Raw genomic sequence first — 18023 nt, 5'->3', positions numbered from 1 at the left:
GAATTTTTTTCTCTTTCATTTGGCTTTGTTCATAGTGCTACCTCACTCTAGGCTTAAGAAAAACAAATTAAAATCTTTATTTTTAGAGAAATGTGGTTGGTTCCCTCAGTGCACATTAAAATGCCAACCTTTATGAAAAGCCAGTGATCCAGTTCCTTTGTTCCTAGAAGACAACTTTGCTAGGCTTGTATTCAGTCTTGTTACTGCAATTAGCAGCGGCACAAAACTTCTGTAGCAGTCTCTCTGCCACACCAGAACAGAGAACTGTTCTTACAAGAGCTAAATATCACATCAGGAAAGGCACTCATGACAGCTCGTGAGTGGAAGTATGGCAGAACTTCAGGTTACGTCCCGAGGGAGAGTGCATTATTGCAGTAGTCTGATAAAGGTCTATGTGGATAACTTGGATGAATGACAGCATAGATATTTACAATAAAATTAATTAAAGTCTTAGTGTATTTGTACTTTAAATGCAATTTATCTTTGTTTACCCTTTGTTCACTTACTCCTACCACTTCTCTGTACATGTGGTATGTACCTTGTGACTTCTGTTAGTTCAAGCCCTTAGTGTGTTTGCAAAGAACTGTTCCTGAGGGTGCTACAGTCTGGGATTTTGAATGGCATCTCATGTCATATCACAGAATTTGGCTTAAACTTTATCTACTCGATTTACCATAATAGTTTTTTCTGGGGTTTTATTATGTTAAAATGCTTCCCAGCACTGAATTTCAGAGAGAGAATAAACAGAACTCAAAATGTCTATTAGGCAACTTAGGCATTCAGGAATCAAATTACAAAATCACAGCTGTTTTCCAGATAATGTTACGCAGAGTCATAGAATGGTTTAGGATGGAAGGGACCTCAAAGATCATCTAGTTCCAACCCCCCCCACCATAGGCAGGGACACCTCCCACTAGAACAGGTCACTCAAGGCCTCAGTCAGCCTGGCCTTGAACACCTCAGTACGTTCCTATATTCTATAAATCAAGTAATTCAGAAATAATTTCCATTCTCCTCCACTTGAAACTGAAGTTCTTTGCTTTTTGTTTGAAGAAAAGTCTTTATGCTTCAGTTTTAAATACCTATTTCTGATTTTTTCTCTTCTTCTTCCACCAAAGAAGGAGACATTTCACTCTGGCATGTGACAGAGATGTGCACTTCTTTATGAAAGAGATTAAAGTCAGAGAGCCATGGCTGCTACTTTCCTTTTGATAGTATAAACTCATGTGTGTAAACTGCATTTGCATTTTCCAAAGTCAGTCTGGTCATTATTTCTCTTTAATTGCATCCACTTAAGCAGTTTCTTTTTTTTTCTGTTTTCTTGAGCTGTACCATACCTTGGACTGTATGACATCAAAACTGGCTTGATTAGATATAACAGTGAGATTTCTTTTCTAGATAACCACTGTTTTCTCTTTTAATTCAGCGGCAAACTGCTTACCAGCACACTGTAGTAAGTGTTTATTTGGGGCTTGCTTGCCTTTTTAGAAGCCAGACATTAGTTTGTATTTTGTTACACTAGTAGTAACACTCCATGCAAATGCTGTCTAGGCTCAGCTCCCAAAGCAATCTAACTCTTCAGAGTCAGCTGCAGTAATAGAATATATGGAAAATTAGGGTAGAGTTTGAAATAGTAATAAATCAAAGCAGACCAACTTTACTATTACAGCTTTTGGGGTAATCGCTGATGTGAGATGTCATATGTGTGATCTCTAGTGGATAGTGTCTATTTTAACACATGGAAATCAACCTAGATGTACACAGCAGCATCAGTAATGTATAGCTCAGATGTTGGTGGGTTCCCATCAGTTCTGTCTACGTAATCTTCTTGGTTTTCCTATTTTAAAAGTGCAGGTTTGTAACATGGAAACAAGCTTTTCTGCTAAGTGTAATTACCATTTTGGTTTGGTTATTGGTTTGGTTTTTTTTTTCCTATTTAAGAGCTGGAGGGTAGAAAGAATATCTTTGTTCACAATATTTTCCATGTCCCTTTCTCTGATATCAGCTTTCAAGATTGCTACTAGAAGCCCAGCCAAATCGATACTGTGTTCTCAGGCACATAGCTGCTGGGGCGGGGGGGCTGATGATGGCTGTGTTACTGGGCCTTGAAATCTGGACTGCCAAATTCAAGGCAGCACTAAAAGTATCTTACCTTTTTGAGCCTTTGAGGCACAAACTAAAACCTTAAATGCAAATCCCCTTCCTGCATCTGTATTTCCAATAATTTCTGAAAAAAATAATTTCTAACTTGGGTTCGACAGCAAAGTTCTCACTGCAGCATTTGCTTGATTCCAGCTTGTCTTTCCCATGGCTTATGAATCCTCTGAAATCGTCATGTTATGCATTCATGATGATTCTGATTTCACTTCAAGTGCTTACTCACTTCAAGAGGAATAGAGTCCGTGTATCTGCCTTGACTCAAAGGCAGAAACCTGCCTCTTCATACACTGAGTTCACTGTGCTGTTCTTCGGTGCTCACATGGACTCACAGACTGAAGCATTCTTTTCCTTACAGTAGTTGCACTCTAGTTTGAATCTCAACTTAAAACCCATGAGGTAAGAATATGCACTGCACGGCAAAGTGAAGGGAAGAAAGGCAGGGAAGAGAAGGGGCAGAGATTGCTCAGGCACTATCTTTTAAGATGTGATCCTGGAAGATGGAATAGAATGACAGTATTACAGTACCCTGGGACAAGCAGGTCCACTCCCCCTGGGATGGGCCTCTGTCCCTATGATTTTGTTAAGGGAGACCTAGGATCCCTCAAACTGCTACAGGAGCTCATCACTATTGTGATTGTATTGGTACTGCTTTCATGTGTTCACGTTACGGTAACATAGAGATGAAAAGACTGTTAGGTGTGTAGCCAGCTTCCAGGAAGGTAAAAGTGTAAGCATGAAATATGGGTTGTAGGCTTTGGTAGCGATTACAGGTTTGATTCAAAATCATTTGAAGATCAATGGAGAGATGCTTACTCTCACAGACCTTCAGTTAAGGGGATTGTGGCTCCTAAGAGCAAAAGCAGAAGCTGCAAGTTCCAACCAGGTGTCTGTCCCTTCCGCGACAACATTTATTCAAATTGGCAGTACGTAGGTGTTAGGAGAGCTGAAGTGGATTTCCCAGGGGTTGCAGCTGTGAATGGTGACTGCAGTTGCCCTGCTTTCAGTTAGAGAACAGAGCTGTCTGCTGGAACAGAAAACAAGATGCCGTAGCAGAAAACCCTGAATGGGTACCAAGGGAGACTTCATACTCATCCAAGTTTCATATTTCACACTGGAAAACCTTTTTACACTTATTATCAGGAATACTCATTTTCTATGTGTCCTTCTTGGGACACAAAATGAGTGATTTTCACATGTGCTGAGCACTCCAAATGCAGTTAAAATAAATGGCAGCTGAGGGTTTTTGTGTGCTGTAATCCAGCTATAGGCACATCAAGTTAAATTTAGTCTAGATGTCTCTGGGTCTCAGTTTCCCATTTGTAAAATCAAATCATCCCTCTGCTACACAAAAGGTTTTCTAAAAGTAAATTCCTTCAAGTGCATTAGGATGTCTTATATTGTAGAATTGAGCACAACAGAGCAATCTGTAATGAATTACATTTCCCATTCAGAGTTTGGATAATGTTGAGTAAGCGAAACATGGAACTAGTTTTTGAACAGGGAGATTAAAATGAAATAGCCTTATCTTGTCTCATGCAGAAGCCCTGCAGAAAATAATTCAGATGAAGTCACAATGCCTACATGTCAAAGGAAAAATACATGTCACACATAACATTGATCTCGTATTTCATAAATGTGTTTCACTTCAGCTTCCTAATATTTGAATGAAAAATTTATTGTAACATTCTGATTTTTCTGATCACTCCACTAATGAAAAATAGTTTCCATTCTTTGCAGTAATGTGGAAGTTTCATTGGTTTAGCGCTGCCTTGAAACTGACTGTTGCTGGGTGAAGAAATAGAAATGTGGAAGTAGTTGGAATTTTGTTTAAAAACAGAATATTTGTAATAGAAATTAAACTGTTTAAAATGTCAGCCTTATTAGAGTATGTTCCAGGGTTAGAAAGTAATTTATGGTGTGCTTGAGGACAAGAATTTCAGTATATCACTTCTGTATTTTCAGTCCGTCCAAATGACAGCAGCTTAAAAAGATGATTGAGCTGTAACGGACAAGATGTTTAAAAAGTCTTAATGCTGATCAACTGCATGTAACTCAGACAGCTACCACGTATTTGTAAGCCTGAGGGATTCATCAGTTGAGTTGCCAGGGTGTTAGTGTGAAAATAGGCAAATCCCACTTTATGCTGCAGCCGACAGGACCAGAGAAGTCTCTTTCTCTTGTATCTCTCTGGAAAGAAAATCTGTTATCTCATCATTTACTTACACTAGCTACTTCTCGAACTGCAAGGTATTTCCAGACCTTTTGGGCATTAAGAATTTTATTTAAATAAATAAAATACTTTGTTTGCTGCTAGTAACACAAGGAAGTCGAACTTTTGGGTTTCCTGAGTGCAGTGTTCCTAGAGATTTCTTAGGTCTTATGAATCCCACTTGGATTGTGTTAGCACAGGTTAGAAATACCCATTGGATATTGTGCACAGATGATTTTGCAGTAGTTTTAATGTTGTGATTTAATAAGGTCTTTAGCTTACACAAGATCTGTGTCCTCTCCATATTTGGATATTATAATTAATACTGCTTCTCTGAACCAAACCAGCGTGATCTTGAATAAGCCCTGAAGAGCCCCTGAAATACTGCATAATTGTGCTGTTATTCACACAGCACATTTGTATGCTGTCCCATACTCTTACAAGCACAAAATCCAGCTTGTTTTTATCTCATACTAATGCAAATATTTCATGAAAATTCCTGCTAATAACTAAAAGCCACTGCCTTTTTTTTTTTGCCTCTTTGTATTCTCAACTCTCAAGCCTGTGCTGCCAGTTTGTAAGAACTAATTTGCTTTCCTAGCAATTTTCTGATCAATGGTTTACTATTTTATCTCCTTTTTTACTCGGTGCCATAGTTCTTCCCATTTTCTCATTCAATGAGGTGTTCAGCTTGCAGTTTTAGTTAACATGTGAGATTTTGTTCAAACCCAATTCTACTAATAAACATGTTGAATTTGCATCTCCAGGACAAGGTCAGTTTCCATTGAGAGGCAATAACTAATCAGCATTTTATTTGCATCCCAGGAAACTACCCTTTGCCTTTTTATGTCATTTTGTTCCAAATATTGGGTAATATCTCTTTTTTTGTACAGCTCCTGTAAAAGGAACCAACTCAGCTCTTGTGTTTCTGCAGTGTATTTGTCAATCTCCTTTCACTGTCTTGTTTTAACAGTAGTTAGGATGAACCATAATCTGACTGTAAAATTCCATGTATGTGTTCACAGTCTACTGGGAAACTGATCAAAATTAAAGACACCTCTACATAAAGTGTAGGTGCCTAGGAAAAGCCTCAGATAAAAGAACTCAGTAGCCTATGTATGGCATGAAGATTTGATTTCTTTCCAGCGTCCAGACCACCAAATGTAATACTTAGTGAAAATCTGCTCCTAATATTATTTTGGCTTCAAATTATTTTTTCCCACTTAGTTTGAATGAGTAATTCCATGTGTATAATACTACATTATTCATAATGCCATGTTGGTGAGATGGATCCCACCAAGAGTGCTGCTCCTTTTAAAAGCGCATGTTTATGAGTAGCATCTGCTGCTATCTACTTCCTTGAGTTCTCAGCTCCTTCCCTTTTGAAGCTGTTCTCATTATAATAAGAGACAAATAAGGCTGTAATTTTGAACTGACAGTAGTCCTAATTCAGGTGGCCACAAAGCAGACTCGTAAGACCTTGCATATTCAGCTCACTGTAAAAATGCTGTTGTAATCAGGGATGCACTCCCAAAATAGGAAGATTGCACCTTGGATTAAGATTATTCAGTCTTCAGATACTTTGTTAAAGTTTTCTGACATGCACAGTTCCAGATACACATTTCCTGTGATTTTCTTTTAACAGCCTCACTTTTACTCTGTATTAATTCAGAGCAATTGTTCTTCAGATTAAATTTAAACCAGGTCTTTAATGAAACCAATCAATATATTCTGTTACACTTTCCAATTTGTTCCTAGTTTAACTTTAACCATATTGCTTAGAATAACAAGCCAAAATAAATTTTTACATCGTTATTCCACCAGTTTGAGACATTGTTGGTCATGGTCTAGTCTCATGTGTTCCGCTGCAGACACAGAGTAATGTGCGTTGCACTTGTAGAAAGGAAAAGGTATTTTAGGCAACAGGCAGCATGCAAACTCCTAGAGTTATAAATCAGATCACATGTGATTTAAAGTGTTTAAAGCAGGCAGATGGCATGTGCACAGACCAGGTTGTACAGAATTCAGGCCTTATAACTGCTAATAAATCACATGTAGAGAAAAGCAGCAACGTGCTTCCCGATACCACACAAGATAAATTGTCTTCATAAAAATGCTAAAGTTTCAAGGAAAGATTGTCTGAGCTTTGCACTTTCTCCCCAGCAGTAAGTTGTAGAAGGTGCAGTACCACACCAGCAGGCCTGCCTGGTGCAGGCATAGTGTTCTGAAATTGTTACCAGCTGCTGTGCTTTGCATACTCTGCTTCCTTCATTACAGCTTGGCGAACTCATTCCCTTTGCTGTACTCAGCCCTCTGTGTTTGTCTGTGTGTTTGGGTTTCTGCTGGTGGTTCCACATTCTGCATGCCTTCCTGAAAGAGAAGCAATGTGCTTTCCCGTAAGTGATACAGGTTATGGGTTAGCCTCCTACAGGCACTGTGTTCCTGAACCAGTGGGCTCCTTCTGGTGGTGATGACTCGTGTTTCGATGTCATTGTTCTGAACTGTTCTTCATGTTGTAAAACTGAGTTGAAATGTTACTTCCATAAGAGTTAGCTTTTCATATTGGGTTGGAAACTTCATCTTTGTGTAGCAAGTTGTTTTATTTTATAACCGATGGCTTTTAATTGTACCTCCCATAATGAAGAGCTGACTTAATACTCTGTGCTAATCTTGTTATGACTTAAAAAAGGTAAGTAATTTCTCTAACCATTCCTAAAAGTCATGGTAAAGTGTTAAAGGGTTTTTTTTCCTTTGTTTTTGTTTTTTTTAAATGAAATTTTCACTTGTAACATGGACTTTTCTTTGTGTCTTTTTTCCTACTTTTCCTGTAAAGTTTTTTTTTGTGGACTAATTTTTATTTGCAGCAAAGTATATAATGTAGATTTCAATAAATCCTGTTTAGTACAGTCATTAATTTCTTTTTTCAGACCAGTCACAGTTGTTAGATAGAAACTGTCAGCAGAACTTTTTATTTTACCATTCCCTTAATTTATGTTTGAGTACTTGAATTCACATTCTGTTTACTGCTTCAGCCAATGGGAGAAAGCTTGTTCTACTTTCCAGCATGATGAAGTTATGTCTTAAAGAAGAGAAAATCCAGCTTGCTTAAAACCAGTGTACTGTCAACTGAATGCTTTGGGGTTTGTTCCATTCTACTTGAATTATGCAGGGGAGCGGTGCTGGCTGGTAGCCCACGGTATCTTTTGCCAAGGTACATTATGAGCCAAGAGGTTGTAGAAGGGACAAACAATAAATCTATGCTTTCCCTGTGAAAGGAGAGGCAGCCCTACACTATTATTTCTGTAACTATCTGTGCATGTGAAGAATTACAGTAAATAATACTACTGATCACTGCCCCAGTCAGGCATGGTACTCTACACAATATAATATGGGTTCTTTACTTAGCAGTAGCTGTGAAAACAAGACAGATTTTAGCTGAATGTCACAAATAAAGTAATGAAACGTACAAATAATGAGTATGATAAAAGGCACTTAAAGTACATGACACCATTTATACAAAACTCCATTGCTGCTAAAAGTGTATGTGCTAGAAAAACTGGTGGGTTTTATTCAAAACCATATTCTACTGCAGCTTTGTTTAAAAATAAAATGTCAGATATCACTGTGGGATTCATATTCAACAAGTATGATTTAACAACTGATTTTTATGTCAGTTATGTTAAAACACACTTCTATTCTGCAGCTGTGGGCATAGGTTGGGAAATGATCAAGTCTAGCTGATCAAGCCTTTTATTTTATTATCACGGATTCCTCTTCCACAGCTGCTTTTAAAATCTGTGGGAAGCAAATTATTTCTCATACTGCATATGTTACCCCTCAGGTGAGTGCTAACCTGGAAACTGTAGGCTGGATATAAGAAATCAGGAAGTAAATTTCAAGTCCTCTGTGTGCACAGAATTAAAAAAATGACCTGTACAAGGCCGTGTGAGGCCAGCTGTCTTTCGTTGCCATTGTCATTTGGACACTGTAAGAGCAAATTTTGTCAGCACGTTTTTTTATATGAGAAGATTTGATCTGCAAATCTCAGCTGCTCTGTTCATTATAAATCTCTTGTTTTTGTCCATACACTAGCTCCACTATAGGTTGGAAGGGCTTAAAGATGAACTGAGGAGGAATAGAGGCTACAACTCGAGAGTAACTATTACTGCTCAAAGGAGCTATTTTCCATTCGCAAACACTGCTTTGCGCTATGGGTTTGGGCTCCTTCTGTTCCTCCACTTTGTTGAAGACTCTCTCTTGACTTCCATTTTACTTCTTTAGCACTGTCTTTGTCTGCTAACATTTTTCCTCCTTCTCTAGTAGCTTTTATCTGTGTCCTTTGGATCACATATTTTACTGAGTTTGTTTTAGTAGATTGTTTCAAATGTTCATGTTTTGTATTTTTGGTTTTTTTGCTGTTTTCTTTAGGACTGTGTTATCTCACTGAGTTTCATTCCACAGTTTGCTGAATTGCTTGGTTACTTTGCAGCAGGGCCATTTCTTGTTTCCTCTTCTCATGTGGTTTTCAGTGAGAAATAAGAGAGCCTCTTCCATTTTAAGCAGTAGCCTTACACACGTAGGCCCATGTCTCCTTTTGCATATGCCATCTTTGTCCTTGCCATGGCCATCCTGCTTCTCTCTTACTCTTTCTGTCTGTGCCTCTCTATCTCTTGTGCTTTCTTTCCTACCATTACACCATCTTTTTGGTCCAGAATTGTCCTTCAGTAAATTATAGATAAATATTTACTTCTTTTGAAGAGAACTCATGTCATGCCTTTGAAATCTCCTAAAACAACTCTGGGCCAAATCTGGATATCATTATTTTGTTTGCAGTTTTCTTGTGTAGCGTTTTTGGTGGGAAGGAGGGAGGCTTTGGGGTTTTTTCTGGGTTTTCTGTTGTTTGGGGGTTTTTGTTTGTTTGTTTGTTTTAAACAAGAGTTTTTTTCAAGGGAGGACACCATAACCCACTCTAAGTTGCAACATTACTTTCCATGAGTTATTCCATTACAATAAGTAGAGTGTGTTGCGCTGTAGAATCCAGTTTTTTTATGTGACTATACATTTGGGGCAAGCTGCTGTGGAATGGAAGAAAGAGGTTTAGAGGTTGGGGCACAGTTGGTTTCAGCCTTAATTGGTTTTTCCTTTCTGAAGGCACCTTTTTTGGGCTTGAGTATGTACCATACTGCATCAATTGTTAGACCATACATATTGACTTTCAGGATATCTTTTTCTGTAACTCCAAATTTAAACCGAAAGATAGTTTGGATTTACACCACTTTTCCAGCAAAGACAATTTTACTGCAGAGAAATTTTATCCCCAGCATCACCTGTGCTATTCCACTTCTTTCAGTGCAGTTTTACTTTATTGGTCCTATTGCTGAAGCTTAGCAATACATTTGTTGATAAAGCAAGATAAAGATTCCTGCTCTCTCACAGGTTTGTTTTCCAGTAAAGTTTACTTCAGCTGGGGTTTTGTCCACACAGAAAGCTCCTTATGTGAGTGTTGCCAGCTCAGTCAGCTGACCTGCCAGAAGACAGATTGCTATTCAAGTCAGTTCACCTAAAACCCTGCAGGAGAGTTAAAAAAAGACCCAAGAATTTAAAAAAGCCGATCTTTCAATATGGGCAACTGTGTTCTGTTTACAGGACTGACCTTCTTCAAAACCAGTTCTTCTTTAAAGCTCCACAGTAAACAGATGAAATTCTAAATATGCAGTCTTACTGGAATATTACACCAGTGTCAATCCTCCAGTTTCCTGGAGTCAGACTAATGTATCTGGAATAGCACAGTGGCAGCTAAGCATCTAAGAAGAGTATTTGTTGAGAAACCAGTTGTCATTCTTGCACAGTTACTTTCCAAAGTAGAATTGCATTGTACAAGTCATACAGATCAAAGCTTTTCTTTTAACCAAACAGAAACAACCGAGTGAATTTATGTGGCCCCAGTCAGGAGCTGTTTATACAATTGTCAGTTGCTAATGCAGTTGTCTTACTAAGTCTTCAGAATCAACAGAATCTAAATTGAGTACTTAAAACTATTTCTATAATACCTAAAAATATCAGTAGCATAATTTTAAAGTAAGTCATGAGAATATTGTTTTGTTAGCATTTTGCCTAATCATAAAACAGAACCAGAGTTACTATAATTACAATGGTATATTGAAAATGTGGATTTTCTGTTTAAAACTGGAGCTTAACACATAATATTAATCACTGTGTTCTTTGATTTTGCTCTATTACTGTCCTTAGGCCATCTTGTTTCTTGAGGGGGGAGGGGGAAATCAAAATGCTTATATCAGATTCTTACCATCAACTACTACTCTTCTGCTTAAATATACTTACCTCATGTAGAGCATGTAAGAATGTTGCTGAAAATATGTATAGCCTCTGTCTTAGATCCCAGGAGCTTGCCCATTTTATCTGTATTTTGCATTCTTGTTAACTTCTGTAGTTCATACACTCTCTGCTCTCTCTGCAGGTCCAGTCTAGGTGCAGCAGCAAAGAGAACATCCTCAGAGCAAGTAAGTACTGAAATTTCATAGCTCTGTTGAGAAACTAAGACTGCTCAGAAGGCAGATGCTGATAGTCAGATGAAAAGAGAATGTGGTTGAAACATAAGTGGATTTGAAGAAGAAATTGAATAATACAGTGAAATTCAGTCCAAAGGAAAAAAGTAATAGTGTAAACATCTTGTAGTGTTCATGTGTTACTGCATAGTTGCCTTTTAATTGTTTTCTTCCAGTTTGTTCTTCTAATGACAGGGACATCTGTCTGTTGTTGTAGATGGGCATACCTGTGCAAGCTTTATGAACATAAAGAATCAGTGCTCAGAGGCAGTGAAAATGGGCATTCTCAAGTCGACTGTATATATGACCTTTATTACCATACCTGAACATTAAATTAAATGCTGGGTTGCACAAAACCAAACCAAAAACTGCAGAGATTGAAACTTTAGATTTGATTCAAGTGACCTTGTGCAATTCATGTGATTTGTTTTATGGGAATCTTTCCTAGTCTAAAATTTCATCCATCATATTGTGTGTTTGTGTCTATATATGTATATATAAAACAGGAGAAACTGGAAGTTGTGTGATAACGAGAGGGAAGGCTGTTAGGAGTTTTCTGTCTTATGAGACCAATTGACTTAGCTGCTTCAAAGATAGAGAATTATTTTGTCATACAATATGCTGGCTAATGTAAGTAGTTATACTTAAGGCCATCTGACATTTGACCCTAGCGAACAAAAACTTGAGAAGGTATGAGCAGTTGTTTAATGTCATATACTTGTAATTGAAAAGCACCAATTAGGAACTCTAGAATTTAAAGGAAAAAAATCATTGTGTTTCTCTCTCTGGGTCTGCTTAAATGTATGATACTTCTAAAAGAAGAGTTAGCATTTGTTCCTAGGCTGGACCACCTCTGCTGTGAGGATAGGCTGAGGGATCTGGGGTTCTTCAGCCTGGAGAAGGAAAGACTCCAGGGGCACCTCAGAGCTGCCTTCCAGTAGCTAAAGGGATCTTGCAGGAAGGCTGCAGAGGGACCTTTTGTCAGGGTGTCTAGAGACAGATCAAGGGGGGATGGTTTGAAGCTGAGGGAGAGCAGGCTTAGACTGGCGCTGAGGAAGAATTTCTTCAGTAGGAAGGTGGAGAGACTCTGGAATAGGCTGCCTGGGGAGGCTGTGGATGCCTCCTCCCTGGGGGTGTTGAAGGCCAGGTTGGATGAGGCCTTAAGCAGCTGAGTCTAGTTGAGAGGTGTCTCTGCCCATGGTGGGGAGGTTGGAGGAGATGAGCTCTGAGATCCCTTCCAAATTATGATTTTGTGAAGAGATGGGGAGAGAGAAAGGTTTGTAGTTACATGTGCAGCTCTTCCTCTCTTCATTAGTGTTGCTGATGCTGCTGTTATACTTGACAAGGCTCTATTTTGGGTGCATATTCTCTTGTCTTCTAGTGCAGAAATAATGGGTGATATTTTTGGTATTGGAACAAAGTTGTCAGAGGTTAGGGGTTTTTTATCTCAAACAAACTGTGATGAAGAGTACATTTCACAGTAGCTTTTAACAAAACCTGTGACTCAAGCAAAGAACATGAGTTAGACACAGAGTTGAAGGTGGTACTCTGGGCACTGTTAAAGGCCTCTGAACTTACTCACATTTCAGATTTTAAAGAGGTGAAGTGTTAACCTTCTGAAGTAGCTAGCAGTGAGTTTTAGGTAGCAGTAAAACAAACGTTAAAGCACCTAACGGCTGTAGCACAGTTTGCTGCCACACAGTTCTCCCAGTTTTCACTGCTGTGGCATATTTTTTCCTAGTATTTCCCTTCATTTCTTCCAACTTTTCCTTTATTTTTTTCCCGTTGTTTTACACAATCAAGAGAAAGTTGTTAACATATATTGTGTGGAATCTGCAGAGATTATGGTGCTGCTAAAGCAAGGTTTCATTCTTTTCATTCTCTATGCAGAGAAAGGCATGGGAAGTTTGACTGTGTCACAAATGCTTTCCTTTCCTTTTCCTCGTTTTTCTGAGATTGCTGACAAAATGCAGACATAATAATGCAAAATGTAGGCTTACATCCCTGCTGTTGAATCTAAGAATGCAGGTGTCCCACTAGTTACGCTGTTATCTTAGGGCATTTAAATTCGGGTAATTTCTCCCTGGTTTGCTTATGAGAAAGTCATGTTTAAGAGTGTGAAAAATCTTCATATAGTTAAAATATATCTCAGCAGCTATTTCTGTCTTCTTCAGTAAGCAGACTGCTATGTGAAGGAAAGGACTAAAGTCAGAAATTATTGGAGCTTCACAAATTCACAGCACCTGCTTTTTTACCATGTCATCTTCTAAACATGTACAAAGAGGTTGTTCAGATTATTTCTTCCAGAATCTCTCTTGGGACTGGAATTACATGGACAGTTTTATTTGTCTGTACTTCTTTCTTTTCCAGATGGTAATTGTGTTAAAGGAAAAATACAATTTAAGGAACAATCTCCCACACATAGACAAGCATGTGCCACTACTGAAAGAAATGTTGTATGTACAGATTGGTTAAGGGACACCCTCTTCTGAAGAAAAACCTGTAGCAGTTATTTTTTATTAGAAGGCTACTCTTAAAGCACTGATTTTTTTTTTTTCCCAGAATGTGGAAGCATGTGCAGGAGCAAATGAGATATTAGGTAGCCATTGCAAAGCAAAACCACGTCATTACAAATTAGTGTATGTCATTTGTTAGTCCTATGTTAATATAATTTGTGTTGCTTTACATATAACATACAGAAAGAAGATCATATGGTTTGACTCATCTATAAATACCTGCTGGTTGCAGGCAAATCTGATCCAGATGTTTCTACAAATGTTATTGCTTGATCTTCTGGTTGTTTCTGTTCCTTCAGCAGTACTCTCTTTTCTGTTGCTTACCTTCACTTTCTAAGTCCCACCAGCGCTTGTTATCTCTCTGTTTGGTGTCTCAGTATCAAGAAATCAGACATGTTTCTGGCTTCACTTTCAAACAACTTTTGTTGTATTTTCTCCCAGCCTGTTACTTACACTTGGGAAAAGTAAGCTTCCGTAGAGCTGTCCTACTACCTTCACTCAAATTATACATCTAAATATCACTTTGCTGTAGGGACTACAAAATCTAGACCATGGACAGAAAGTCTGCTAGTTGGAAACTCTGTCAGGTGTTCTGACTGTCCAGTGATTCCATCGTACTTTACCCAGCTTTCAAACCTTTTCATTGCCATCTCACTCTTGGATTGGACGCTCACTGGAACAGTGTCTACCTTTATGTTTAATCTGAGCACCACACAGCATACTGACGTGGAGAACAGAATGAGTCAGTTGTCCTGAGTTCATAGAACTGGCTTAGCCTCAGATTGTCATCCTCAGTGTAAAATGCTTCATCCCTTTGAAGAGTTTCTGTTTCTGATTAACTGATCCTTTTGTGCTCATCAGGACTGCTGCTATGTTTTCATGACAAGTAAGGGTACACACTTTTATGAACTTTCTCAGCTGTAAATTGCATTTTACTTTGAATCTCTCCGTTGGTTCCAGCTGAATACAGTGCCTTCCCAGTGTCTGAAATAAGTGATCAACAGTGATAACTAATTCAGTCTATGCCAGGGTGCACTGGCATACATCTACACTGCTTACATCTACACACTGTAGCCTACATAAAGTGGTGCTCTCTTGTGGCAGGTCACAGTGCTGTTGACATTACCAAGGTAGCAAGAAGACACCGCATGTCTCCGTTCCCATTGACGTCTATGGACAAAGCCTTCATCACAGTTCTGGAGATGACCCCAGTGCTTGGAACAGAAATCATCAATTACAGAGGTATTTTAAGTGGGATTCTTTGTGAGGATTATGGTTGTTATCTCCTTGTTTTACAACCTTCTTAAGCCACAGTGTTAGGTACATTTATTCCAAAGAGATGTCCTGTATAAGACCCTGAACTCCTGAAATAAAGGATAAAGGTCTGGCATGCACATCCCTGAAAAATGAGGACAACCTATCTTTGTTTGGCTATATAAGGTACTGTTACAGTACTGCAGTGTTATTCTCCAGTTCTTTAAATCTCTAATGCAAAATTTCAGTGAAGAAAGAATTTTTGGGATTTATGTTGTATTAATTATAGGGGAAAATGAGTATTGATAAGCTGTGATTTTTTTCTCGTGTTTTTTTGTCCTTGATTCTATATGTCTTGTCCTTTTATCTTTGTTTTCATTTTTGTCCTGGATTTGGCTAGGATAGAGTTAAATTCCTTCTCCATAAACTGGAAGGGGCCACGCCTAGAATAGCCAGCTGAAGCAGCCAGTGGGGTATTGCATACCATTAAACATCATGCCCACTCTATGAAGGGGAAGAGCTGACAGAAGCAGCAGAAGTGGTTAGTGGGTTGGCAAAGCATTGGCTGCATTGTGAGAGCACATCACATTTTACTTGTTTCATACTTTTTTTTTTTGCTGTTGTTGTTCATGCTGTTCATTTGTTCTTTGTATTGTTCTATTACACTCATTTTATCTCAACCCACTGGCTTCTACATTTCACTCCCAGTTCCTCCATCCCATCCCATCCCACTGTGGGGAGGAAGCAGGGATGTCCATTGCATGAGCAGCTGCACGGGGTTTGACTGCAGCTGAGCCTGAAACCACAACAGTTTCTCTCCATCTCTCTGTCTTTACACTTCTGGATGAAAACTTACATAGTGTTTCATAATGCTTTTGTGTTGCTGCCTTTCTTTGTTTCTCTGGACAAAAGCTGTTTTTTTCTGGACAGAAGCCTAGAAGTTAATAATATGTAGCTAAAAAATACTGTTCTAGATAGGCAGAAAAGAAGTGTAATCCACACATGCTATGTGTGTCTTGATATAATGATAATGATGCTGCCATCTATGTATACACCACTCTTTGCAAACATGCTTCCATGAACATGAGATACCAGCCTTTTCATCTGTTTGATCTGTAAACTGTCACTAGAACTATGGTGAAACAAGGCAAAATCAATAGTTTCCTGCTGCCATGTGCTTCTGACAGGCTTTCACCATGCAATGTATCTTAGTATTAAAAAGTGCTCAGAATGCAGAATAAGTAAATTGTGTGTAAGTACTGATAGTGTTACCATGCCAATAACAGAGTGGTTGTGTTCAGACCACATGCTTTCCAAAATGTCCTTACAGAGATGGGATGGAACTATCTGGTCTTAGCTAGATGCCTGTATTCTCCAGAGCAGTGAATTCAGACTGATTCTACATTTGGAAGTGTATTACCATTCTTCCTGGCACTGTTATTTAAAAACTAATGTCTGAGTCTACTGAGACAATTCTAATTTCTCTGTAAGGGAAGTGAAATGTTTGAAGTTCAAGGATTGCAATTTATTTGATTAACAAATCACCTAACTAATTTTAACCTGGTTTATTTACATTACTAAGCATGTTGCATAGTGTTCATCCTCATAAATAAAGCTGCTGAATGTGACTCTGTACAAAGTAGCCAATACAGCCCTGAGTTTATTCTTAAGTCAGGACATGTTGTAGTCTCTCAAATCTGTTCTTCCCTAAGGCAAGAGAGAAGATGGGCACAGTTAATCCTTTGAAACGTGATTTTTCACACCGATGTGTGTCTTGTTCAGTGCCTGTAAAGAGCGTAATCATTTACAGACAGACCACCAGCACTTTTCAGAAGTGCCACAAACCAAAAGAATCTGATATTAACAATGTCCAATATGAAGCCTCCAATGGGCATTTTATTCAAGCTAAATGCAGTTGCATAAACAATGCTCATGGGTATATAAGTTTTGAGACAGTGATAGTGGTTATTGTTATGCAACTCAGAAGAGGCAAAACTTTAACAGTAAAATACAAAGCAGAGGGTAATCCTTAACACTTTGTGGTCTTAAGCCTCAGAATGCAGCAGTTTTTTCTCATCTAATACCAGAGCCCTGTAACTTGTGTAGGGCCAGAACATTTTTTTCCACTGCATCTTCATTTTGAACCAGCTGAATATTTTGATAGTGTTGTCTTCTGATATCAAACTGAAGTGCTACTGGGGCAAAATCTGCCAAACAGGAGCAAATCCATCACCTCTAGTATCATAACAGTCTTATTGCTTAATCTCATGATCCTGCTTTATCCCAATACCCTGAGAAATGAAAAATCTTCACAGAACTGTACCAGTTTGACCAGCTAAGCTCTAGAAAACCTGAAAAGTGATTTTAATGTAATTCTCTCTTTTGTGTTAGAATCAGAAAGCATCATATGGGGCACTTTGATGGCATTAAAATATTTCAGAACATATTTTTTTAATTGGAATTAATCACAGATAAGATCAAACAGCGGCACTTGAGATTGTCCTTTAGTTACTGATTCACTTCAAATGTCTAAAGCTTCAGCAAATAATTTAATTTTTTTTCTCCTTGTAATGAAATTCATTCCCAGTACTGCCCAGCCATTTATTCCCTTCAAATCTTGCATGGCAGAATGCCAGGAACATACTGTTCAACTTTGTTGTAATTGATGTGATTTTGTATGCAGACAAGAAGTAAAACGAAGACATAACATGCCTGCTAAAATTGGAAGCATCACTTTTGTATGAGATGCTGTGCATCTCTGAACACAGGGTGTTTTCTCTAGACCTTTGATAGCTGCCTTTCCAGTGCTGTAATTTAAATGTCAGCTTCTGCATTCTATTTTTCAATTCAAGTGTGCAAGTTTTTGTGAGCTTTCTAATATCTTCTCTGTTGTGTATGAGAGACAGTGGTGCACAAACATATTAGTAACCATCAACTGAGGTGCTTTTCTAATTGTTTTAACAAGTTTTATCAGCATTTTCATGTCAGTACCTTTGAAGAATCCCAGCAAATCCAGAACCAAATCATAGAATTGTTTTGCTTGGAAAAGACCTTTTAAATCACCAGGTCTGGTGCTAATACTGATTTCCTTATTTATAAAGCAAGAAACACATTTTATGTGCATCTCTCTTTTTTTTGGCATGTCTGGAAGATCATAATCTATAAAATACAAATCCATGCAGATTCCCCTGACTGAAATGTTCACACAGCCCCTTACTCCTTCATACTTTCACCTGGATTTTGCCTTCCTGTGCTGCAACACCCTCCTTTTCTATGATGGGCTCCTTTTCTCCTGCTTAAGTGTACTGGAATCAAGCC

The 18023-nt window shown here is 38.4% G+C and overlaps 1 protein-coding gene across 25 annotated transcripts in view; it reads left to right on the top strand.

Moving 5' to 3' along the window:
* Window positions 1-18023, top strand: part of GPHN (gephyrin) — a 284583-nt gene that overhangs the window by 219557 nt on the left and 47003 nt on the right. For 13 of the 25 annotated variants that reach the window (XM_064147437.1, XM_064147419.1, XM_064147400.1 and 10 more), the window contains 2 exons: window positions 10848-10890; window positions 14556-14693. In XM_064147437.1, coding sequence (XP_064003507.1) covers window positions 10848-10890; window positions 14556-14693 — 181 coding nt within the window. Of the gene's footprint in view, window positions 1-8461; window positions 8525-10847; window positions 10891-14555; window positions 14694-18023 lie in introns of all 25 variants that reach the window. The other 12 variants (XM_064147342.1, XM_064147473.1, XM_064147377.1 and 9 more) reach the window with 1 other exon arrangement.

The sequence above is a fragment of the Pogoniulus pusillus genome, chromosome 1, assembly GCF_015220805.1.
Source record: "Pogoniulus pusillus isolate bPogPus1 chromosome 1, bPogPus1.pri, whole genome shotgun sequence".
NCBI lineage: Eukaryota > Metazoa > Chordata > Aves > Piciformes > Lybiidae > Pogoniulus > Pogoniulus pusillus.
Note: the sequence above shows the minus strand (reverse complement) of the source record. Positions and strands in the feature narration are given on the sequence as shown.